This window comes from Haematobia irritans, chromosome 5 (genome assembly GCF_050003625.1).
Source record: "Haematobia irritans isolate KBUSLIRL chromosome 5, ASM5000362v1, whole genome shotgun sequence".
NCBI lineage: Eukaryota > Metazoa > Arthropoda > Insecta > Diptera > Muscidae > Haematobia > Haematobia irritans.
In genome coordinates this window covers 122424333-122451146 of record NC_134401.1, presented here as the reverse complement: position 1 = coordinate 122451146, position 26814 = coordinate 122424333, and the positions used below count along the sequence as shown (strand labels likewise).

General features: G+C 37.0%; 1 protein-coding gene across 5 annotated transcripts in view; it reads right to left on the bottom strand.

The window, feature by feature from the left end:
* jbug (filamin-type immunoglobulin domains fbug) overlaps positions 1 to 26814 on the bottom strand; it is a 169667-nt gene that overhangs the window by 4198 nt on the left and 138655 nt on the right. For 4 of the 5 annotated variants that reach the window (XM_075311895.1, XM_075311897.1, XM_075311896.1 and 1 more), the window contains 6 exons: positions 24538 to 25549; positions 20264 to 20484; positions 9930 to 10078; positions 3899 to 5972; positions 2345 to 3837; positions 2106 to 2285 (listed from right to left, as the gene is read on the bottom strand). In XM_075311895.1, the coding sequence (XP_075168010.1) occupies positions 2106 to 2285; positions 2345 to 3837; positions 3899 to 5972; positions 9930 to 10078; positions 20264 to 20484; positions 24538 to 25549 (5129 nt within the window). Of the gene's footprint in view, positions 1 to 2105; positions 2286 to 2344; positions 3838 to 3898; positions 5973 to 9929; positions 10079 to 10837; positions 11500 to 20263; positions 20485 to 24537; positions 25550 to 26814 lie in introns of those variants that run through there. The other variant, XM_075311899.1, reaches the window with a different exon arrangement.

The window sequence follows — 26814 nt, the reverse complement described above, 5'->3', positions numbered from 1 at the left end:
CACCATTTTCGGCAGACCTCTTTATGGTCCTAAAAAAGCTCTAGATTTCCAATTTCAGACAAATTGGATAAAAACTACGGTTTCTATAAGCCCAAGACCCCAAATCGGGAGGTCGTTTTATATGGGGACCATACCAAAACATGGACCGATACTCACAATTTTTGGCACACGTAATTGTGGTCCTACAATACCTCTAGATTTCCAATTTCAGGTAAATTGAATAAAAACTGCGGTTTCTATAATCCCAAGAAATAAAATCGGGAGATCGGTCTATATGGGGGCTATACCAAAATATGGATCGATACTCACAATTTTTGGCACACGTATTTGTGGTCCTACAATACTTCTAGATTTCCAATTTCAGGTAAATTGAATAAAAACTGCGGTTTCTATAAGCCCAAGAAGTAAAATCGGGAGATCGGTCTATGTGGGGGCTATACCAAAATATGGACCGATACTCACAATTTTTGGCACACGTAGTTGTGGTCCTACAATACCTCTAGATTTCCAATTTCAGGTAAATTGAATAAAACCTGCGGTTTCTAAAAGCCCAAGAAGTAAAATCGGGAGATCGGTATATATGGGGGCTATACCAAAACATGGACCGATACTCACCATTTTTTGCACACCTCTTTATGGTCATAAAATACCTCTAGATTTCAAATTTCAGGCAAATTGGATAAAAACTACGATTTCTATAAGCCAAAGACCCCAAATCGGGAGGTCGGTTTATATGGGGACTATATCAAAACCTGGACCGATATAGCCCATCTTCGAACTTGACCTGCCTGCAGACAAAAGACGAGTTTGTGCGAAATTTCAGCACGATTGCTTTATTATTGAAGACTGATTACAACAGACAGACAGACGGATATGGCTATATCGTCATAGAATTTCTCCCTGATCAAGAATATATTTACTTTATATAGACGGAAATCGATATTTCGATGTGTTACAAACGGAATGACAAACTTATTATACCCCCGTCACCATTCTATGGTGGTGGGTATAAAAATATTGTATACATACTATGCATAAATAAAATTTTCTACACATGAGATTATATGAAAATTTTTTTTAAAGTTGAACCCCCCCGAATTAAAATCCTGGCTACGGCCTTGCTCCCACCCTCTACCATCGCTAATCCATCTATGTCTCTATTTGAGGGTTGCATTATCCTGGTTCAATTAGCCCATAACTCGCCAGATATCGGGTAGTGTAATACAAGGGAATCAGTAGCATTTCCCACTATAACCCGTAATAGCCTATGATAGTTCTTTCTTACTCGGGACCACTGTCGCTCTATGGTCAACTCAGTCTTAATCTGTTTCTTTTGATTTGATGGTCATTGTTTGTGGTCCAGATAACAAATATCCAGGACCTTTGCAATATTTTTATTCGAATTTCCATCATTTGGGACCACTTGTTTTGTAGTGCAGGACAATCGTCTATGTTACACCTGTTCCGGACAAGAAGCAAACGGAAGAGCATTCAGACAACTGAATGAATTCTACCAGACCAGTAAACAAATTCTACCAGAGTAATCCATAGGGTTGTGTTGATAACCTCGCAGGCAGTGAAAATGCAGCAAAGTCTTATCGCCTTAAATTTACTAGTGGTTCTCACTCCTATTCCTCATCTATATGTGCTCACTTGAACTATACCTGCCTTACTGATTACCATCTAAATCTCGTTCTGTAGATCTGACCTCCTTCGAGGTTCTAAATAAATTTTTGTCGCCATTCCTATAGTTTGGCTGTTCCACACAGATTTATATCCGTCCAGCGCTCATTTCTCAGCCCGATTGAATTCTATAGCCCTTGACGCAAATCAGACCGTATTTGGAGTTACCATTGATGGACCCTTGAAATCTAACATTGACTGTGATACTGTCGCATGTTTTAGCATCCTAGTATCCGTGCATATAATTACCCCAGTCCGTGAGTCGTTAGGGAAATTTTGGCATCGCTCTGTCTCCCGGCTGCAGATCAATTTCATAGCTTTGTACACTAAACAGAATTACTGCTTCTGTGACAAGCATGTATGCGCACAAATCCTCCCAGCATTTCTAATGGTACAATATGGCAATGAAAAACTCCACTTACCTTGCACAAAATGGTTCGATCCTTTTGCGATTCTCTTTGCATTTCAACACGGAAAGCCCCCTTAGGACCACGTACACGAACAGTTAATTGACCAGCACCAGCACCACGGGTATCGCAAATGAAACGGGATTGGAATGTGGCTAGAACACCATGTTCTATACCAGGGCCATAGACGCGTACCTAGAAAAATGATAATCGATTGTAAAATTAAAATCAAACATAATTATTTCAGCTCTTACCTTGCTAGCATCGGGAGCTCCTGCCACTTTAAGAGCAAACGGCGAGCCCGGAACATTTTGACCACCATATTTTATTGTTAGAACATGACGTCCCGGTTCTTGGGGTTTGATATTTAAAGTAAATGTAGCATCACCATGATCATATAACTCACAATAGGCCACTTTGCGGGGACCAGCACAATGGGCTGTCAATTCACCAGGACCAGCACGACGAGTATCAATCCATGATTTAATGTCTTTACCCACAATACCATGACGAAGTCCCTCACCAGAACATATAACTTTAGAAGCATCCATGGAAGAACCAACTGCCACAGTAAGAGGACAACCTTTGACCAAACGGCCATTCCATTTTACCGAGAGTGTAAGGGAACCAGATGAAGATTTTTGTGGAGTATAAGAGGCTAGCCATATGGCTTCATTGGGACGAGGTTGGGCCAAACTGACTGGTACCGATGTATTATCTTGATGGACCAGAATAACTTCTGGCCTGCCAGCAGGAGCATCTGTAGCATCTATTGTGAAATGAGCAGCTTCACCGGCTTGGGCCGCTGCTAAACCTCTACCAGTTAAAACAACCTTATCGGCAGCTTGTTGTCCAGTAACAAAGGCACTGCGTGGACATTGAACTATGGTCAAACCACTCCATGTTAATTCTAGGTCATGTTCTCCGGGTGTCATATTATCTCCACTTATGTAGAGACGCAATTTACCATCGGGTAATTTATCCACGGGTATTTCAATACCATCAATGGTACAATTCAATTCACCCGGTCCAGCATTTTCCACATCGAAAACTATACGAGCTGGTAGTATCAGACGACCTTCATGATCCAATAAAGTACCCCAACCACCAACAGGAGTAACTTTGCTCGATTCCACACAAGATATATGCCAAGGAGACCCGGGTAGACTACCACGATTCGGACAGCTGGCCCTTATCTCATAACGTCCCACAGAGAGAATAGTGTACGAAATACGCCATTCGTTATTACCAAGAGCCTTGATCTTGGGCTCAATGCGTTCGCCAAATTCATCGGATCGCTCAATCTGCACACTCGGTTGTACAGGGCAGTAGACAATGAATGAAGCCTCCTTATTGCGATGACAAACTTCCAGACCGTTGCCAGCAGCCCTAGTATCGGTTCTAGCACCATTGGTCGAGGCGGTAAATGTGTAGGGGGAGCTGCTTAATGTCTCACCACCATACATAAGAGTGAGCTTATAGTTACCCGGTTGGGTGGGTACGAATTCGACACTATAGATGCCCTCCGATTGTTCATTGATGTGCACAGGCACATTTTGATTGGTAGGTGAAACAGCAAAAGCTTCCAATTCAGCCAAACCAGCATTATCCGTGCGAACAGTAAACGATATGGGGCTATGTAAAGCCATGCTAGCTTTGGGAATACCTTGAACAGAAACTTTGGATGTGTCAAAGGCTTCACAGGTGAAGGGACTTCCAGGTAAGGGTTTGGATTGATGCAGCACCTCTGTAATTGGCAAAAAATGGATGAGTAATGTCACCAAATTGAAACTTTCATAGGAACTCACCAATTATACATTGTCCGGGTTTATTGATCGTAAATTCTGCTTGCAAATGACCACTCTTAGTTTGATAGCATCTCACGGGTAGTGCTTGACCTCCAGGACCGGAGACCACAACATCAAATTCTCTTGCTGGCCTCTTAATTGTATCGATGGAGAAGGAAGTGGTCTTACCCACTCTAGCTTGATACAAACCCAAGCCACTCACACTGATCTCTTTACCAGATCCAGCAGGTACAACATTGATCTCCAAAGGCTTCAATGATATGGGCACATCATTAAAGAGTATGGTAATTTTATGTGGAGCCACTCGGGTCGGATGATAAATTATTTCGTAGACACCATTCTTGCTAGGTCCTCGTATGGTATGAGGTACCTCTGTGGCACCACATCGAACGTAGGCTGATAAATCCCCTTGGCCAGCTTCATTAAGCGAAACAGAAATGCTAGCAGGACGATGACACATGGCTTCTCCAACTTCAGTGATTTTAACCAAAGATGGATCGAAAACGGTTAGAGTACGAGTTCCCACATGTTGTCGGCTCTCACGATCTATAAAGCGTATCAAATAATTTCCCGTCATATGGGTACGGAACTCTGCTGTCTGACGATTGATGGTGTAGGGTACAGGTTTATGATCGGGTCCCACTATTTCAGCAATTTGATCATCCGAGGGGAAATCAATCATGGCCAAGCTACCAATTTGTATGGTTTGAGCTGTTTGTTGAATATCTACATGGAATGGACTGCCATCAACGGCCATCTCATTGAAGGTAATATTCACATAGTGAGGCTCTGTGGATTGTGGCACAAAAGTGACATCGTATAAGCCACGGGCACAAGCCACTACTTCAGCCTTGACAGTGCTCGTGTCTGTAGAGACAACCAATTCCAAAGTGCCTTCTCCAGCTCCAGCAGCATCAACACTGAATGTGACCGGTATACCTAGAGCAGCTGGTCCATATTGTTGTTCGAAACCACTTATGGTCACCCTGGACACATCGAAGACATTGCATGAGAAAGGAGAGCCATTGATATGTTGATCAGAAGCCGTCACGCTAATCAAATGTCGCCCCACCACATTGGGACGGAAGGTGGCAGTATATGAGTCTCCACCCTGATTCTGAACATGTACGGGTATATTGTCTCCCGATGGGGAAGTTACAAACACCTGGGGTTCAATATTCTCAAAACCATCCAAATCGAAAGTATTATCCACCCTTATGGCGGCTTGCTTCAAGGCTTCCCCAGTTGCTATAGCTCGTGGCAAACTGATGGGAGCTGAACCAATATGGCATGTAAAGGGTGATCCGGGTACAGGGTGGCCATTGAACCGCACTGACAAACTATGGGCTGCTGCCTCCGTAGGTTTGAAATTTACTTTGAAACGAGCATTTCCTTCCGATTGCACAAAGTTGGGTACATTTTTACCATTCACAGCAACAATGATCTCCAAATTTCCTGCACCTGCCTGGCTCGCATTAATACCAAAACTCACACTCTTACCCACAACACCAGGGCGAATATCGGTAACCACAACCTTTTCTGCAGAATAGGCTTTCAGCAAGAAAGGACTTCCTTCCACATGACCTCCGCCGGGTAATCGCACCTCAATTGAATGATCACCCACCTCAACTGGCTCAAATTTCACATTATAGCCCATATGTATTTCATCGATTAATACGGGAACACTACGCCTGGCTGGACCTAATACCTCAACGGTGGGTTTTGTGTCCGATTCCACAACAAATTCAAACATGCGACCCACACTAACTTTATCCATAGTTTCGGGTGATTGTATACGAGCCGCTGCCGAAACTCGACAAGTGAATGGAGAACCGGGAACATCTTGAGCATTAAAACGTAACTCAACAGTGTGATTTTGAGCTTCACGAGGTGTAAAACTTATGGCATAGGTATGTTGACCTTGAGCCTGAGCCGAAGTGGGTACACGGCCGCCATTTACAGTAACTTCCAAATTTCCAGGGCCAGCTTGCGAAGTTTCAACCAAGAATGTTACTGGTTTTCCCACTGTTCCATTGCTAACATTCTTCACCTTAATGGCAGTGACATCATAAACCTAAATAATAGTAAAATGAGAATGATGTTAGAAACGTTTTTTTTTCTCGTTGTAAAATTTTCTTCTCGAAATTAACACAGAAAATGTCCAATGTCAATCAAACAAATAAAGTCGTAGTCTTCCTGCTCCCCTTTAAAATTTGTTAAGTTTTCACGTCCAGCCCCATCCATGGGGCTGATTTGATTCCCACATTGGGTTTTCTCATATTCTTCATTAGCGCGGAGTCTATAGACCAACTGTTTTCTAAATCCAACTTAATGTTTTCCATTTCTCTAGTCGCCAGTTCCTTTGGCCTTACATTAACTCTCATTACAAGATTTTCAGACACTAATATCGAAAGTGTCAAAGTCTGAGTATTAGTGTTTTATCACGGTTCTCGATAGAATCATAGTCTTTCCGTTGTCATAAACCCACACTTAGCAGTAAAATTCATCTCTGTTCATGGATTACAGGGATTACAGCTGTATTCAGTCCTAGGGAGTTTCTTATTATCCCCTGAAAGATCGATTTATTATCTTTACCCTTAGCCTTCAATCTGAACGCCAGCATTGGCTAAATGCTTTTGATTTGAATCTCTATAGTCTAGAATCTACAACTGTGCTGTATAACCGGGGCAAATCAGATTACGTCCACTTGAGCGAGACCTCCATCACGCTGTTAAGATAAAATATATTTGGCGAATGCGCGAACGACGCCAGAACTACGGTCTTGGCAGGGTAGAACCCTAGAACAGAAACCTTAGCGTAGTAAATTTTATACAAAACGATCGAAGCGGGGTGAGAAGACCCATGTACTGAGATCCTATTGTATTTTCCGGATCATATGCCAAAGATGGTCGGAGAGCAATGAAATAATAATATATTAATTTCTATTACGGACCCTATTGGAATGCAAAAAGGATAATCAGAGGCTGCTAAAAATACGGAAAGATCCGCGTATTATGAATGCCTGGATATACTGGCATATGTTAAAGCAATCTTAAGACCAATGAACTCATGAAATGGGCTAAAAACCAAACAGTGACAAATGGAAACTGGAGACGCATAGAGCGATGTGGAATAAGGCCTCGGTTGGTAGGGCTACTAAAATTCCATAGTATGACCCAAACAAACAAAAAAAAAAACGACTATAGAACAACTGATGAAGAGTCTATAGCAAGGAGGGCTGTAGACCCGGCACCTAGAGTTGGAGGAGCATTTGTCGCCTATCGCTTTCGTTATATTTACACACTTAAACTTTATGCCTTAAATAAAAAACATACTTAGGCTTCGTAGTATACACTAGAAATTTACTATGCAATGCCGAATATCCGTCCGAAATCTTGGAAACATTTTTGGAATATATCACTTGGAAACATTTTTGTAATGTATCACAATGGACTGAATGTCTAAGTGAGTCTGAAATATCGGGCATAACCTAACATACCCAGCAAAAAAAATTTGGAAGTTCTTCCAAAGGCACAACTTTAAAAGCACTTCCAGAAAATGCACTCCCAATGATGTTCTTTATTTTAACTACCCAAGAAGTTCTTTTGATTCAATATTTTATAACTTGGTTTTTTTTCATACTTTTACTGCCTGTTCGTGGAATTTTCGTTCGCCTCGAGACGAACGATTCGTCAAAAATCACATATTGATATATCGAAAACAAGAGTCTGCAAAATCCCAATTGTTTCGGTGTTGGATAGTAAATCATAAATAATGATTTCATGACAAATTTCAGGATTTTCTATCAAATATATCTAAAGTTATTTTAATTTCAATCTAGACGAACGATTCGTCTCGAGTCGATTTTGTGTTTCATGAACAGGCAGTTAATGGCTAATTTTAACTTTTTTTGTTTCAAATAGGTTAAAAACAGAGTAAGAATTCAAAAAATGGTACAAAACATTTAAATTTTTTCGAAAAAAAATGCTAAATCCAATCTGAAAAATTGTAAATTTTTTAAAATATTTGAGGTCAAACATTTCCGACAAGCGTTAGAATCCATTAAAAATTATAAAAATTATTTATTTGACAAAATATCACAGAATTTGCATCCAAAACATTGGATTCGGATCACACCTAAAGAAGTGATGCAAATTCAGTGCACTGGCTGTTGAAATGGAGGACTTCCGTCCTATGACAAGCCCATGTTAAATTTATCGCTTCTGCGTCAATTTTGCACCACTTCCGGATCCAAAAAGAACATTTTTATTATTTTTTGGCGACGCTTTTTTGCTGGGATACCTAACATTTTTTTAAATATATGTAAAATTACATTATTTCCGCTTCCAAAAGTTGTATTTGTATTTATTATAAACGATGCTTTGTATTCTTTAAATAAAAATTCTTTACATCAGCTTGTGTGTGCCCAATAAGAAGGTCTATAAATAGAACTGCTTGACCATGTGAGTTTTTAGCGCGTTAATGTCTGTAGCGACAATTAAGTTTTGATGACAATAGAAGCTACTTTGGAGCCACCGTGGTGCAATGGTTAGCATGCCCGCCTTGCATACACAAGGTCGTGGGTTCGATTCCTGCCGAACACCAAAAAGTTTTTCATCGATGGATTATCCCACCTCAATAATGCAGGTGACATTTCTGAGGGTTTCAAAGCTTCTCTAAGTGGTTTCACTGCAATGTGGAACGCCGTACGGACTCGGCTATAAAAAGGAGGTCTCTTATCATTGAGCTTAACATGGAATCGGGCAGCACTCAGTGATAAGAGAGAAGTTCACCAATGTGGTATCACAATGGACTGAATAGTCTAAAATACGTGGAAGTAAGAAAGATATGAGTGAAGATGCAACTAGCCGCATAATTCAAAAAATATATATTTGATTCAGTCTTTATAATTGTTTTCTCCAAGTTTAATAGCTTCAACGTTTATCACAAAAAGTCGTTACTTTTCTTCCAAACAAACTTCTTTTTAGCAAAAAGAAAATGATAAGCGATAATTGTTTGTCTATAACTTCGTTTTGGAGGCATGCATTATTTTTTGTGAGTAGATTCCAACTTTCAGGGAATTGGAATAAAAAATCAAAAAAAGGGAACGAATTATATGAAAACTCTATCAAATAGTGAACCAATAAAGCCTGTTCTGTGAACTTCACATGTCTGCAGAAAAAAAAAACGAAAAAGGATATTTTAAAACCAAACGCCAGAGGGACTTCGCTAGATCATCCAAAACTATCATTCTGTTTAACAATATATTTTGTTTACATGATCTAATGCACTTTACATACTATCAGTTATTCCGGTCGGAATGTCGGTGTTTGTAAATAATCTTAGAGTGTGTCGGATCGATACGACTTGTCGGCTATGACAAAATAATCGGTAAATGTGTTATCGATCCCATAAACATGCAGCAGTATCGATTATGCCTTCGGACTTAACTTATAATGTGCACAATATATGGGATATGTTCGACACGAGCACTGTCGTCCGGAATAACTGATAGTCTGTAAAGCCAATAACACAGTTATTTCGGTATGCTGTGCAGAGAATGTAAAACTTTTATTACCCTCCAGTCCTTTGGTGGAGGATATATAAATCTCCAAACGGACAGACGTTCATATATTAGAAAAAATAAATCTTAGATAATAGAATTAAAATTACTTAGATTTTTTTTTTTAATGTAGAATACATTATAAATTACTTGAATATCCCATAAGTGTGCAGACCTATCGCCTAATTCAAAAGCAATTTACTTCACCGAAAGAACTGAGAGCAATTAAAACCGAATTTATGACAAACCATCCAATGGTTCTTCCCAATTTTTTGAGGATTTTTTTTAGCGTCAAAAGAAATCATCGCGTGCTTCAAGCCTCTCTTTTCAGTGTGGGCTATGGTACATTTTAGTAAAACGATGTTATCGAAATTTCATCCAGACCTCTATTTTTGTTTTTTTTTTCGCATTTGGTTCTTTATTGTATTCAAGGGAGAACTATAAATATGTATTACAAAATTCACTTACCTTTGCGGCATAAGGACTGCCAGCGGTAGCCATACCACAAACTGTGACATGGACACGATGTTCACCAACAACGCGTGGTACAAACTCAGCTTTGAAGACACCCTCTGCTGACTGATGGACCTGTGCGGGCACAGATTGTCCAGCGGGTCCTGATGTTTATAGTTTTCCGCAAAAACAAGGATGTTTTCGTTGATTTTTCGTGTATAGCAGTATTTGTTTATAGTTCATTTTATTTATTTGGCATTTGTTTTGTGTTAAGCATTTTATTTATTACGCGACGATTTTTATATGGAAAAATTTCGATTTAGGTTAAGAATAAAATATTGTTTTTTCGTTGATTCGGTAAGCACACATATACACGCATACATACACGAGTATGTAAACCAGTCAGTATACGTATGGAAAGTTTTCAAAATTTTGTGTTAATTTTGTTGGTATTAGTATGCGTTGGAAAATGGAGAATTTTATCAAAAAAATGTTTAGTTGTTTTTTTATTTGTATGTATAATTTAGAAAAATATATCAAATTTTTAGATTAGCAAAAAACTCAATGTATATGTAAAATTTTTATGGAAAGATGTATTAGTAATTTTTAATAACCAAAATTAAATAAGCTTAGAAGTTATAGATGTAAAAAGAAAATTTTTTCGGTTAATTAAATGATTTAATATGTAAAAAAATAATGAAAAACAAGTCCCTTAGAACTGAAGAATTATAGAACAGAAAAGCTCTCAACAACTACCATACTAAAGAGAAGAATTCAGTTAGTTACTAAAAACAAGATACCATAATAAGTCTTCTGAAAGTCGAACCTATTTTTTTTTACAAAAATTTACATCTTAAGGATTCCTGGGATCCATAACCCCAATACCATAAATATAGAATTAAATTAAAAACAAAATCCTATCATTTGTGGGTTTTCGCAGAATTATTTTTGTTTTTATTTATTTTCGTAAATAAAATCATTAACATTATTAATAGATTTACATATAGTATATATTTTGGGTATAGATAGCGAAGAAGTAGTTGACAAAGTAAGTTAACAATTTAAATAGTAGGAGAAAAGGGATAGTAAAAATTAGTACATAAAATTGGTATCGATTTCCTTGTTCGTTTTGTTAAACGACCACTCGTTTTTGTTTTATTTGCACTTTAGAACTTCTTAGAAATTAGTAATCAGGGACTCTACTAGTAGTTGAATTTTTAATATGTATTTTTTCCATTTCAATTGACTTTGATTGGTCATAATTCGTAATATATGTCTTTTTTTATGTTTAAAATTATTTTTTAATAACTTATAGATTAAAAAACAAATTTGTTATTAAACAAATAATAGTGATTAAAAAGAAGGGTGTGTTCCATATTAGTTTAAGATAAAAATGTATTAATATTAAAAAAATATTATTTTTCGATTTAAAAACTTTTTCTCTGCTAATCAGGGGCGGGTTTCGTATTTGTATATATATATAGTAAGTAAAAAAAGGGTAGCTAGTTAAGTGGAATTATTGTATATATAAATTTTTGTTTGATTGTATTTTATATGTGGGTCTAGTACAATAATTTTCGTCGTCCTGAAATGTAACACAAAGATATGCAAAGAGAAGAAAAATAAAGTTGTATATATAAGAAAAAATAAAATTATAGACAAAAAATTAATTTAATTGGTATTTTACAAGTTATATAATACAAATACCACACATAACATAAAACATAAACTACAAGGGAATTTAAGAAAGTTAAAATAGGTCCTAATAAGTATATCTAATCATCTTAGAATCATGCTGTAGGATACCCTATGCTATTGGTTAGTCACTAACGAACTCCTAAATTTAAAACGTACAACCTATTACACACTTCAACTATCATTTTTTGGTTCACAAAAGGATCGAAAAGTTATCTACCACAAGTATCATTTTAAGCCACCCACGCATTCTTGCTAAATCGATTGTCCATGTACGAGTATATACCATAAAGTAGGTCACTTTCTATTCAATCTTCATGGCGTAATGTTTGAGGACCCTTATCAATGAGCTAAACATAGAATATGATAGCACTCATTGATAAGAGAAATGACCACCTATGGTGACCCTAAAATAACGGTTGGCCACTATACCTAACCTAATCTTACGTTCGGATCGGGGAATACTCCCAGTTGTTTGTTTTTATACCCTCCACCATAGGATGGGGGTATATTAACATTGTCATTCCGTTTGTAACACATCGAAATATTGCTCTAAGACCCCATAAAGTATATATACTCTCGGCGTGGTGAAATTCTGAGTCGATCTGAGCATGTCCGTCCGTCCGTCCGTCCGTCAGTTGAAATCACGCTAACTTCCGAACGAAACAAGCTATAGACTTGAAACTTGGCACAAGTAGTTTTTATTGATATAGGTCGGACGGTATTGCAAATGGGCCATATCGGTCCATTTTTACGTATAGCCCCCATATAAACGGACCCCCAAATTTGGCTTGCCGATCCTCTAAGAGAAGCACATTTCATCTGATCCGGCTGAAATTTTGTACATGGTGTTAGTATATGGTCTCTAAAAACCAAGCAAAAATTGGTCCATATCGGTCCACTTTTACATATAGCCCCCATATAAATGGACCCCCAAATTTGGTTTGCGATTGCTCTAAAAGAAGCAAATTTCATCCGATCAGGCTGAAATTATTTACATGGTGTTGGTATATGGTCTCTAACAACCATGCAAAAATTGGTCTATATCGGTCCACTTTTACGTATAGCCCCCATATAAACGGACCCCCAAATTTGGCTTCCGATTGCTCTAAGAGAAGCAAATTTCATCCGATCCGGCTGATATTTGGTACATGGTGTTAGTGTATGGTCTCTAACAACCATGCATAAATTGGTCCATGTCGGCCCACTTTTACGTATAGCCCCCATATAAACGGACCGCCAAATTTGGCTTGCGATTGCTCTAAGAGAAGCAAATTTCATCCGATCCGGCTGAAATTTGGTACATGGTGTTAGTATATGGTCTCCAACAACCATGCAAAAATTGGTCCACATCGGTCCATAATTATATATAGCCCCCATATAAACCGATCCCCCGATTTGGCTTGCGGAGCCTCTAAGAGAAGCAAATTTCATCCGATCCGGAACATGGTGTTAGAATGTGGTCTCTAACAAACACGCAAGAATTGGTCCATATCGGTCCATAATTATATATAGCCCCCACATACGCCGATCCCCAGTTTTGACCTCCAGAGCCTCTTTGACGAGCAAAATTCATCCGATCCGGTTGAAATTTGGTACGTGGTGTTAGTATATGGTCTCTAACAACCATGCAAGAATTGGTCCATATCGGTCCATAATTACATATAGCCCCCATATAAATCGATCCCCAGATTTGTCCTCCGGAGCCTTTTGGAGGAGCAAAATTCATCCGATCCGGTTGAAATTTGGAATATGGTGTTGGAATGTGGTCTCTAACAAACACGCAAGATTTGTCCATATCGGTCCATAATTATATATGGTCTGCACTGATTTAATTTTTGTAGTTGTCTCTTGAAAGGACACTCCCCTAGGGCGGACACATTTCGATGGTCCCTTCGGTGTCCGCTGAAGAGAGATTTCACTGTATACCTAATCTTACGTTCGGATCGGGGTATACTCCCAGTTCGAATTTATTAGGATGAATCTATATATGTACTTATCCTCCCCACAGAATCTCTACTTACTATCGTCTGGTACATAATTGTTACTGACGAAACTTCAGTCATATCGATTTAACGATATGGCTTTACTGGTTGACGAAACATGGGTTTATCTACTGCCCAGTAGGTTCTGGGCACCACGTTTAAACATTGAACTGCACTCGGAGTTAGTGTTCCAAAGAAGATAAAAACTTCCCAGTTTATGGCTCTCCAAGGTTTAATTGGGAGTTGCTGAACCAAACACTCTATTTGGTTCATTGTGAATTTTATTTGGTTTCTGCAAACCATTCAAACGTTGGCCAAAAATAATTGCAAGAAAAATCGTAGTTTTCATACCACCCTACGGGAAGTGGATCAACCCCAGGACCGGTACAATACTAGCCCCTGGTGTGAATGGACCTGTCCCAGGTCTGGTTAAAACGTATGGAATGGGCCGGTCACGTTAACATGGGATGGTCATTGACGGGGTAAACTTGTACTTTAGGACACGACTTGAACATTCCAAAGGATACGTCCCGCGACAACCTAGTTCGACTGCCCCATAGACAGTTCCTCATGAACCAGTCTGGGACAAACTTTTAAGAACCTGTTTCTTGTTGAGCATCCGAATCGCACAAGAAATGCAATTTTTTTGGAATATGTTAAACAACAAATTTTTCTGATAATTGTATTTCAATTAATGTGTAGATTTTAATATCAACAGAGTTCCTGTACTCTGTTGATATTAAAATCAATGAATTCTATGAAAATTTAAAACTAGAGACAAACTAAAGCACCGCTACCAGTCCAGTGATAGGTCCGTTAGTGGCAATTTGAACGAATTTAGCGTAGAGCAGAAAGAGACAACAAGTATTTGACGTGGTCTTGGTCTTGTAAGTGCTGAATGATAAAATATGTGGTGTGGAAGGTTTAAAACGAATATAGCTTCACTGTCCATTAAAACATCCGCTTCAAGCTGGTTGTACATACTTCGAAGACTATAATTGCGTTAAATTTGAGAAAAGCTGCTGTGAACATATATATGCTTCAACGTTGTACTACCGGTAAGACACGAGACGAAGAGGAGCCAGCAACCAAGACACTTGAGTCACTACCTCTGCCAAATATTGTGTAGAAAAATTTCAGCCGGTAACCATGAAACTAGTTAGATTCCGAAAAATTCATAGCACGACCAATGCTTTATATGCCAAAGAGGACTTAATAAACTCAAGCCATATTATAGCATGGTGGCTCTCGACCTATCGAAGGCATTGGATACGGTCAGCCATGTCTCACTGCTCGAGGACATGGAAAACACATCCTTACCGACAGGAATGAAATTTAAGTTTTTGATTATCTGCGCTGGCGCCATTTGTACTAGGCATTAGGAGATAAAAATCAAGGCCTCTTAGAGTGAAATTGGAAGTTCCCAGCGTGTGGTGATATCTCCAGAACTGTTCAACATATACAATTCTTTCTGGCGGCTCTTAACCTATTGCAGACATTCCATATGGTCAATAATGTCACAGTGAACATCAAAAATACATCCCTACCAGTATGAACAAAATGCTGTATCCCTAAAATGTCTGTTCTGGGAACTCGAAGAGCGAAACAAGCATTTCAACAGGGTGGGGTGATATCTTCCGCACTCTCCAACCTCTACATATCTTGCTGGTGGCTATCGGCTATGGCAATTGCTAAGATCCGTGGTAGAAAAAAGGCCCTTCAGCCCCTTACCAGCAACACTTGTGGTCACAATGGACTGAATAGTCGAGATAAATCGGACTGCCACTTTAAATTTTATACTTAGGGAGCGGACAACGGAAACTCTTGACATATTAACGGCAATTGATACGATCCGTGGTAGAAAAAAAGATCCTTTAGCCTCTTACTGGCAACACTTGTGGTCACAATGGGCCGAATAGCCGAAGTGAGGCTGAAAATAAATCGGGCTGCCACTTTACCTATAACCTAACACTTAGGGTGCGGACAACGGAAACTTGTTGACTACAGGGATGGAATATACAATTTTTGAGAAAGCACAAAAAATGTACTTTTTTTTGAGCGAAAAAGTACTATATTTTCACTATATTTCAACAAAAAATTATTCTCAATAGCTCCCTTAGAGTGAATTTTAAAGAAAATAAAATTTTGTTTGTCAACTTCCCTACGTTAACTATGTTTTTAGTTTTATATCCGCTTACCCAGTTGGAAAATTTTTACCAAAAATGGTATTTTTTACTGTTTTGTAGATTGGTAGAATTTATGGAGCTTCATAAATTTTCTATAGATAAATAAAAATAAATTATTGACAAAATTTTCTATAGAAATAAAATTTTGACAAAATTATCTATAGAAATGACATTTTAACAAAATTTTCTAAAGAAATAAAATTTTGACAAAATTTTCTATAGAAATAAAATTTAGACAAAATTTTTTATAGAAATAAAATTTTGACAAAAGTTACTATACAAATAAAATCTTCACATAATTTTCCATAGAACTGAAATATTGACAAAATTTTCTATAGAAATAAAATTTAGACAAAATTTTCTATAGAAATAAAATTTTAACAAAAGTTTCTATACAAATAAAATTTTGACAAAATTTTCTATAGAAGTTAAATATTGACAAAATTTTCTATAGAAATAAAATTTTGACAAAATTTTCTATAGAAATAAAATTTTGACAAAATTTTCTATAGAAATAAAATTTTATCTAATTATACAATTATTATTCGAGCTTTATGGACAGATATAGATTAAGGAACATGGTTAATAGAGCCATTGAAAAGAAAACGCCAGATACAAATCTATACACGCCTGGACTGTACATGTTTCGGTTCGGGCGAATGAACCTTTCCACAGCCTTTAGTAAAGATCTGGCTGGGAGAGATAACTCAATTTTGGGCCCTTTATGCTAACTCCTTATGGAGAAAACATTTGGGAAATTTCCTCTTTCAAATTGAATCATCTTTTCTCCCACTGTACATCATCTTTTCATATAACTTACAAGTCCCTTAATCTTATTTTTATTTCGTTTTGTTACATAGTAATGCAACAACACGAAATTTATTTTTAGAAAGCTAATTTGTTAGAATTCACCTAAATTTTCTATAGAATTGAAATATTGACAAAAATTTTTATAGAAATAAAATTTTGACAAAATTTTCTATAGAAGTAAAATGTTTATAGAAATAAAATTTTGACAAAATTTTCTATAGAATAAAATTTTAACAAAAAAAGTGATCGATAAAAAAGTGTCCTTGTGGAAGCGTAATATGGGATCACATGCTTTCTCCGACCAAAACATTATTAAAATTCAGAAAATCACACTGGCTTTTACAAGACTTTTTAAAAGACTGGCTTTTACAAGACTTTTTAAAAGTTAGACAACATTATTTATAGAAATAACATTTTGACAAAAGTTTCTATACAAATAAAATGTAGACAAAATTTTCCATAGAACTGAAATATTGACAAATTTTTCTATAGAAAGAAAATTTTGACAAAATTTTCTATAGAAGTGAAATATTGATAAAATTTTCTATAGAAATAAAATTTTTACAAAATTTTCTATAGAAATAAAATCTTGACAAAATTTTCTATAGAACTGAAATATTAACAAAATTTTCTATAGAAATAACATTTTGACAAAATTTTCCATAGAACTGAAATATTGACAAATTTTTCTATAGAAATAAAATTTGGACAAAATTTTCTATAGAAGTGAAATATTGATAAAATTTTCCATAGAACTGAAATATTGACAAATTTTTCTATAGAAATAAAATTTTGACAAAATTTTCTATAGAAGTGAAATATTGATAAAATTTTCTATAGAAATAAAATTTTGACAAAATTTTCTATGAAAATAAAATCTTGACAAAATTTTCTATAGAACTGAAATATTAACAAAATTTTTTATAGAAATAAAATTTTGACAAAATTTTTTATAGAAATAAAATTTTGACAAAATTTTCTACAGAAATAAAATTTTGACAAAATTTTCTATAGAAATAAAATTTTGACAAAATTTTCTATAGAATTGAAATATTGACAAAATTTTTTATAGAAATAAAATTTTGACAAAATTTTCTATAGAAGTAAAATGTTTATGGAACTAAAATTTTGACAAAATTTTCTATAGAATAAAATTTTAACAAAAAAGTTGATCGATAAAAAAGTGTCCGTGTGGAAGCGTAATATGGGATCACATGCTTTCTCCGACCAAAACATTATTAAAATTCAGAAAATCACACTGGCTTTTAAAAGACTTTTTAAAAGACCGTTATCAAATAAGTTTGTTAAAGACTTTCTAATATTAAAATATTGTTCCATAAATCTGATATCGGCCCAAACCGTTTTCAGAAAGGGTACTAAATCATTCACGGGGGTACTACGGTACTGACCAGGGTGAAAAAGTATTACTGCATTTTCCATCCCTGCTTATAAGGCAATTGGTCAGTGGTAACTAGGTCGTGTCAGTGTGGTAACCCCACATAGTCAACACTCAGTAGAATAACGTACGGACCGGGTAGAACGCTGCCCATAAAACGGATTGCCAGGCTAATTCTACCCTACTCACCACCAGATCACCTATAACCTAGAATTGGAAATATCTAAACACACATAGGGCCACCCTAGGGATGTAAGGGTTGATTTTCATCGCCAGATTAAAGATGTCTCTGAAACGGTGAAACAGGGATAGTGTTGGCTCAACTGAGACCAGGCATCTCCATTCCAATTAGAGATATTGATTGATAGCAGCGTAACTGACATGAGTCGCATTTGTAATCAAGAGTCACATGACACGGGTCATCTTTTTGCTTGCAGGGCTAAACATATCCAGGCGTTTACTCTGGACTCAAATACTTCATGACTGTATCTTAGGTTCGATACAGTGCCAGCCTATTATTTTAGGCTGCATTAGACTATTCAGACCATTGTTTACCATCAGTAGTGATCTTTTATCAGTGGATGCTGCCCGATTCTATGTTTATCACAATGACAAGTGACCTCCTTTTTGTAGACAAAACCGAACGGAGTTTCACATTGCGGTGAAACCACTAAGAGAACCTTCGGTTGAAACTGTGAATGAACCAACGTGGTTCAGCGAATAACGTCTTTGTGTATCTTAAGTATGTTTAGTACGATGAGTACAGATTCCCCTAATACAATGTTGTATCTATTGATTTATGGTTAGGTTAGGTTAGGTGGCAGCCCGATGTATCAGGCTCGCTTAGACTATTCAGTCCATTGTGATACCACATTGGTGAACTTCTCTCTTATCACTGAGTTAAGCTCAATGACAAGGGACCTCCTTCTTATAGCCGAGTCCGAACGGCGTTCCACATTGCAGTGAAACCACTTAGAGAAGTTTTGAAACCCTCAGAAATGTCACCAACATTACTGAGGTGGGACAATCCACCGCCGAAAAACTTTTATGTGTTCGGTCGAAGCAGGAATCGAACCCACGACCTCGTGTATGCAAGGCGGGCATGCTAACCATTGCACCACGGTGGCTCCCTTGATTTATGGTTAAACAGTCAGTGGATGTCGGTCCACGTGAGCTATCGCTCAAAACCCTACCACGTCTGTAAACTGCAATGGAATATACTGCATATACCTTTTCCCCAACAAGTTCAAAACACTAATTCTCAATACTGAACCTTTGAAAACTCAGCAATGTCACCAGCATTACTGAGAGAGGATAATTCACCACAGGTAAACATTTTCGTGTTCGGTGGAAAGTGGGAATGAACTCATTAAATGCACGACGGACATGCTAATAATTGCATAAAGATGCATTAAATGTAGGCAGGATTTGTTCATCGAATGACGTATTTATGTGTCTCAAGTGTGTTTAGTAAGACAGATACTAATTCTCTTAATACAATGTTGCATCTATTGCTTTTTGGTCAAACTGTCAGCAGTAGCAACCGCTCAAAACACTGCACAATCCTTTTTCCGTAACAAAATCGAAACACTAATTCCCAATAGTGAAGAGTGATTTTCAAACATTTTCCCATAGTAGAAGGCAAAAAACGAAATATTTTCTCATGCCAATAGATTTGATTTCTTCAAAAGCAGCAAATACGAATGTCCAATTTCTTACACGTTTATGTTTCTAATATTATTTGTTTTCCTATCCGTTCGTTGCAATATACCAAGGACTAATCAAATTCATGTATTTATCTTCTACAATTTCCAAATTACTAATCTCAGCAATCGCAGGGACTATGGGATAAATTTGTACAAAAATCGAATTATGATAAAATTTAAAACAACATGATTAAAAGTGCTGTAATAGTGATATTTTTGAAACAAAAATATTGAGTGTTTTTGAAAAATATGATAGAAAAAGTTGTACTGAATTGAAACAATGTAGGTGAATAAAAAAGATCATGCTCAAAAGTGGGACAGTGAAATTTAAAAACCAAATTGAGGTGAAAATTGAAATTGAGAGAAAACAAAAAAACTAGCAAATGTATAAAACAACCAATTTCTCTTTCGAATAATTGAGGAAATGCATTTAAACAAAGAAACTATTTACCAAAAAGTAGTCAAAATGATTAGTAAATTTAACACATACATTCTGAAATTGTTTTGTAGTGATTATATTATGTATGAGATATTCTGTAATCCAACACAAGGGATTATCGCAATACTTTACCTTCAACATTCACTTCAATATCCTCTAAACGACCGCCATTGTGATTGATAACAAAAGAATTCGATTGATGTACGGGTCCGGGCCCACCCAAAGATACTTGGGGACCGGACATGCCGCCGCTTATGCTCACTGTGATGGGACAGCCTGGGACAGGCATTTTATTGAATGATACATTGATGGTATGCTCACATGCTTCGGTGGGTACGAAGGATACGGAGAATCTGTAAGAAAATAGACAAGAAAATTATAAAAAGTTAATTTCATAGAAAATAACTATGTGATTTCTAGAGTTCGCTAAAGGTACTCATTCGTAAATATAAAGACTTCTTCATAAATACAATGAAAATATTCATTTATTTTGGATTAGATGAAAAAGGGAAGATGTACAACATTTTTCTCTTGTTTGTGTGTGGAGTGAGTGGAACCTTAAGAGAGTACCAGTCAAATCAGGAAATGGAGGACCTAAACAGTCCACAAATTTTATTGGTATAAAAATTGTGATATCAAGATGCCCTAGAAATTGAATCGGGAGATCGGTCCATATAGGGGCTATAGAAAGCAATGGATCGATGCATACCATATTTGGCACACCAATTTGAAGATTTAAAATACCTCTTTATTTCCAATTTCAGGCAAAATTAAACACAGGTTATTGTGGACCTAAAACACCCGTAGATTTTCAATGGCACATCGGATAAAAGTTGCGGTATCTCCCGATCAAGAATTCATGTTTGGAAATCGGTTTATATGGAGGCTATGTCAAAAACTAGACCGATCTAGGCCAACTTCGAATTTCACATACGTACAACTGACAGACGGACGGTCATCGTTATATTGTTTTAGAACTTCTCCCAAGAATATATATACTCAGGGTGTAAATACCAGGGAACTACCATATTTAAGTGAAGTATAAACAGCAACAGACGATGTAACTAGAGCGTGTGTTAAGATAAGGAGACCTTAGATCACTACCTATGGTACTACTTTCTTTTCAAGAGATATAGGTGCCTCCTTATTGGAGAAGGATATTAAGGAATCTGACTAAACTTGAAAACAGAGGTCAAAGGCAAATTTTGGGATCCGTTATAGATTTCCTACAATATGGGAAGGGTGAAAGAAAAAAAACGAGTTAGATCATATAACTAGCCTAAAATTGGCTTAGTAACATTAAAGAGGGACCTCGATCCTCCGCTGAAAAATGTTTGAGCCAAAACTGAACCCATAGCCTCTTATTTTAATATATACTAAAATTTTTTCTTCCTAGGGCTTCACTGTTTTTTCAGCGTAACAATTCAATATACAACACAATTTTATTGCTTCACCTTTGTTAGTCATAATTACACTAAAACAAGTATATACGGCCGTAAGTTCGGCCAGGCCGAAGCTTATGTACCCTCCACCATGGATTGCGTAGAAACGTCTACTGAAGCCGATGGCAAGGTATCATAAAACTTCCTAAGAACGTAATATATACCACATAGTCCATACGTGGTATATATTAAACTACAAAAGGGCCGATTAAATACGAATAATTAATTAAGGTTTCTATAGAAATAAAATTTTGACAACATTTTCTATAGAAGTAAAATATTGACAAAATTTTCTACAGAAATAAAATTTGGAAAAAATTTTCTATAGAAATAATATTTTGACAAAATTTTCTATAGAAATAAAATTTTGTCAAAATTTTCTATAGAAATAAAATTTTTACAAAATTTTCTATAGAAATAACCTTTTGACAATGTTTTCTATAAAAATAAAATTTTGGTAGATTATTTTTGGTTCGAGTGGCAACCATGATTATGAACCGATATGGACCAATTTTTGTGTGGTTGAGGATCGGCAATATATAACTATAGACCGATATGGACCAATTTTGGCATGGTTATTAGCGGCCTTATATTTACTAACACCACGTTGCAAATTTCAACCGGATCGGATGAATTTTGCTCCTCCAAGAGGCTCCGGAGATCAAATCTGGGGAACGGTTTATATGGGGGCTATATATAATTATGGACCGATATGGACCAATTCTTGCATGGTTGTTAGAGACCATATACTAACACCACGTACCAAATTTCAACCGGATCGAATGAATTTTGCCCCTCTAAGAGGCTCCGGAGGTCAAATCTGAGGATCGGTTTATATGGGGGCTATATATAATTATGAACCGATGTGGACCAATTTTGGCATGGTTGTTAGAGACCATATACTAACATCATGTACCAAATTTCAGCCGGATCGGATGAAATTTGCCTCTCTTCGAGCAATCGCAAGCCAAATTTGGGGGTCCGTTTATATGGGGGCTATACGTAAAAGTGGACCGATATGGACCAATTTTTGCATGGTTGTTGGAGACCATATACTAACATCATGTACCAAATTTCAGCCGGATCGGATGAAATTTGCCTCTCTTAGAGCAATCGCAAGCCAAATTTGGGGGTCCGTTTATATGGGGGCTATACGTAAAAGTGGACCGATATGGACCAATTTTTGCATGGTTGTTAGAGACCACATAGTAACACCATGTACCAAATTTCAGCCGGATCGGATGAAATTTGCTTCTTTTAGAGCAATCGCAAGCCAAATTTGGGGGTCCGTTTATATGGGGGCTATACGTAAAAGTGGACCGATATGGACCAATTTTTGCATAGTTGTTAGAGACCATATACTAACATCATGTACCAAATTTCAGACGGATCGGATGAAATTTGCCTCTCTTCGAGCAATCGCAAGCCAAATTTGGGGGTCCGTTTATATGGGGGCTATAGGTAATTATGGACCGATATGGACCAATTTTTGCATGGTTGTTAGAGACCATATACTAACACCATGTACCAAATTTCAGCCGGATCGGATGAAATTTGATTCTCTTAGAGCAATTGCAAGCCAAATTTGGGGGTCCGTTTATATGGGGGCTATACGTAAAAGTGGACCGATATGGCCCATTTGCAATACCATCCGACCTACAGCAATAACAACTACTTGTGCCAAGTTTCAAGTCGATAGCTTGTTTCGTTCGGAAGTTAGCGTGATTTCAACAGACGGACGGACGGACGGACGGACGGACGGACATGCTCAGATCGACTCAGAATTTCACCACGACCCAGAATATATATACTTTATGGGGTCTTAGAGCAATATTTCGATGTGTTACAAACGGAATGACAAAGTTAATATACCCCCATCCTATGGTGGAGGGTATAAAAAAGTCAACCCCATTTCACTAATTTAACTTTATTTTAGTTCATGGTATTATTATGTATGAAGGTTAGGTTAGGTTAGGTTAAAGTGGCAGCCCGATTAAGATTCAGGCTCACTTAGACTATTCAGTCCATTGTGATACCACATTAACTAAAAGTACCTATTACATATGGGCACTTCTAGTTTTAACCGTTGAACCTTCTCGATTATTTTCTTCTGTTGAACCAACCAGATTGTTCCAAAAACATTAGCAGACTGCTTAAGTTAACGTTTTCCAGGTCCGCCAGTAATCTGAAATTTGCTTACGCCTTACACAAAATGCAGGACACTCACACAAGAGGTGTTTTATTGATTCCTTTTCCTCCGCATCATGACAGCTCATACAATTGTCATTATACTTCGCACCAATAGTTTTTGCAAAATCGCCTATTAGGCAGCGACCCGTTATAGCAGATATCAGGAGTGATATCTGGCGTCTCGAGAACACTAGCATATCTAGTGTGCGGTTTAAGTTTAAATGGGGCCATATTTGCTTGGTATCGTTACAACCCTTATAATTCTCCCATCGAACATTTGCCATTATGTATGAAGAAAATTTCCTTTACTTTAATAATTTTTTGCGTACTTTAGTTAAAGGAACTAAAAAGCAGGTAAAAATTATACGCAAATGGAGCATAAAGATTTACTAAATTCGTACTTCTCACAAAATAGTTCAGTAATTCTTTAAATTTGTAAATTTTACTATAAATGCACGCATCTTGAACTTCGTATGCACTAAAGACATTTTTGAAATTTTGAACTCCAATTTTTTCCTTCAAACTGCGAAATTTTCTACAACAAGTAAAAAATTAATTATGTCTAATAAATTTTCTTGAATTTGTCGAATATTTACTAATTTTTGTGTCATCGGCGTGAGGTCAAAGCTTGTAATATTGTTTAGTTAAAATTTTATAAAAATAATCTAAATTGTCTAAAATTAACCGATTTTTTTCTTTCTTGGGGTTCACTGTTTTTTTTTTTCAGTGTAACAATTCAATATTTTTATTTTCTGCATACATAAATATGCTTACCTTGCGCTTCCTTGAGGATGTACTTGTGTTGGAATATTTTGTCCTTTCGCCGATATAGTGATCTCCAAATTTCCCTCTCCCGCATCTCCAGCATCGACGGTAAACTGCACTGGGCGACCGACTGTACCACGCGAAACACTACCAACAGCCACTTTAGTTGCATCATATGATTTTGCCAAGAACGGTGTACCCTGTACAGGGAATCCATTGTATTCCACATTTATAGAATGGCCACCCACACTGGTCGGTGTAAATTCTGCTGTGAAGCCTGCATGTATATCTCCGGTAACACGAACCGGCAATTCACCATGTGGACCTCTTACACTAACAGCCAATTCGGCAGCACCACCACCACTTACTGTGATGTGAAACGAAGCAGGTCTATTCACAGGAATCAATTCCAAATTCGATAAATTCAACATAACACGCGATGTATCAGCAACTTGACACACAAATGGACAACCTCTTACGGTCTCCCCATTAAATTTAATATCAATCAAATGGGGTTTTGCTTGTTCCGGTGTAAACGAAACCAGACATCGGCCACCGCCTACAACCTGTACATGATTGGGTACTTCGCCTTCATTTATGGATATTTCCAATTGTCCCTCACCAGCTGCACTGGCATCGACCCGAAACTGACATGGTTGACCGACAACACCGCCGTTAACATCTGTAACTTGTATCAGACTCGAATCGTAGACTTTGGCTATCAAAGGGCCGCCGGAGATTTTCGTACCATTAATTGAGGCCTCGATGACATGCGTACCAACTTCGGTAGGCTTGAATTCGATGCGTGCAGCACCGTTTGCCGCCTCGTGGGTGACTCTGGCATTCAGTTTGGTCTTGTTAGGACCCAAAACTGTTGCCACGCACTCGCCTTTCGCAAGGCTTTGACCAGGAGGCGGCAGTATATCAAAAACCGCCGGTGTATTGGCGGGTACAAGACGAGTCGATTCGCCCAATGCTGTTAGACCGGGAGTGGACATGATTTCAACGTGCCACGGTGAACCTGCAACGATAAAGAATAAGAAAGTGGGAATAAGAAAACGATTAAGGCCAAAAAAGTTTTTATGGGTGAAGACAAAGTTTTATCCGTAAAATATACAAAAAACGACTTAATATCCTTGAAATTAAAATTGTTTGAAGGCAGCTTAACTATTAAACACATCGACGACTTCGAGCTTCTTTAGGCAGCTCCAACCTTGGCAAGATTTGCTCACTTTTCGAAAATCAGCAAATCTAGCAACACTGACACGATTTGCTTAATTTTGATGTATTTGTCGAATAAATGTCTCCATTGGGAGAAATTCTGGGAAATTTGCAAAACCACTACAGTTTTTAAGCTCCAAATGCAACATGCACTAGTAGTTCTTTGCTATTATTCTGAAAATTATGATTCATACATCTTTACATCAAATATGAAAAACCTGCATTATTTGTATAAAAAACCCTTTGCCATTACACGCAAAGAAAAAAAACGTTTGGAAAACGTGTACCGAAAACGTTTTTCTTTTGTTAGAGTTTTTTGAATTGCTTCGAAAATTTTAAACTTTTATCACCAAAAAAATTCGTTTGTTACAAAGTTTTTATTTTTTCAATAAAAAAGTTATTTTTGAAACAACAACAGAGTCCATTTCGTTTATATCAAACACTCTTCTTTTCTGACTTTTGGTCTTTAATAAAACACATTTTACAGTTCAAAATTTAATATAGTACAATGTAATGTTGAACATTTTTTTCGGAATCTTCCGAACATATGTAGAATGTATGTAAAAAAAAAAAAAAAAAACTTTGGTCGAAGCAGGGATCGAACCCACGACCCTTGGCATGAGAGTCAGACGTAGCAACCACTGCTCCACGGTGCCAAACTATATGTTTGTTTCTGTTAAATAAACTTTGTTTATTCGGTTCGTGGGCGCCGCAAGCTATGCTATATAAATATAACTTATATGGATATTTATCTCTTGATGACCATAACAGGTACATAGCTCAGTGGTTAGTGTGTTGGCTTACAAAGTGCATGGTCCGCGGTTCGATTCTCCGTCCAGGCGAAAGGTAAAAAAATTTATAAAATCGTATAATTTCTTCTACATTGTTTGTATTACAGAAAAAGGTGCTAAGAACTAAAAATCTTCGTGGAAGTGAGAAAGATGTGAGGGAAAATGCAATTAGCCAGAAAAAAAATTTTTTTTTTGAGTTAGTCTTTATGAAATTGTTTTTACATCCTGGAAAAGAATAAACGTTTATCACAAAAAGTATATACTTTTCTTCCAA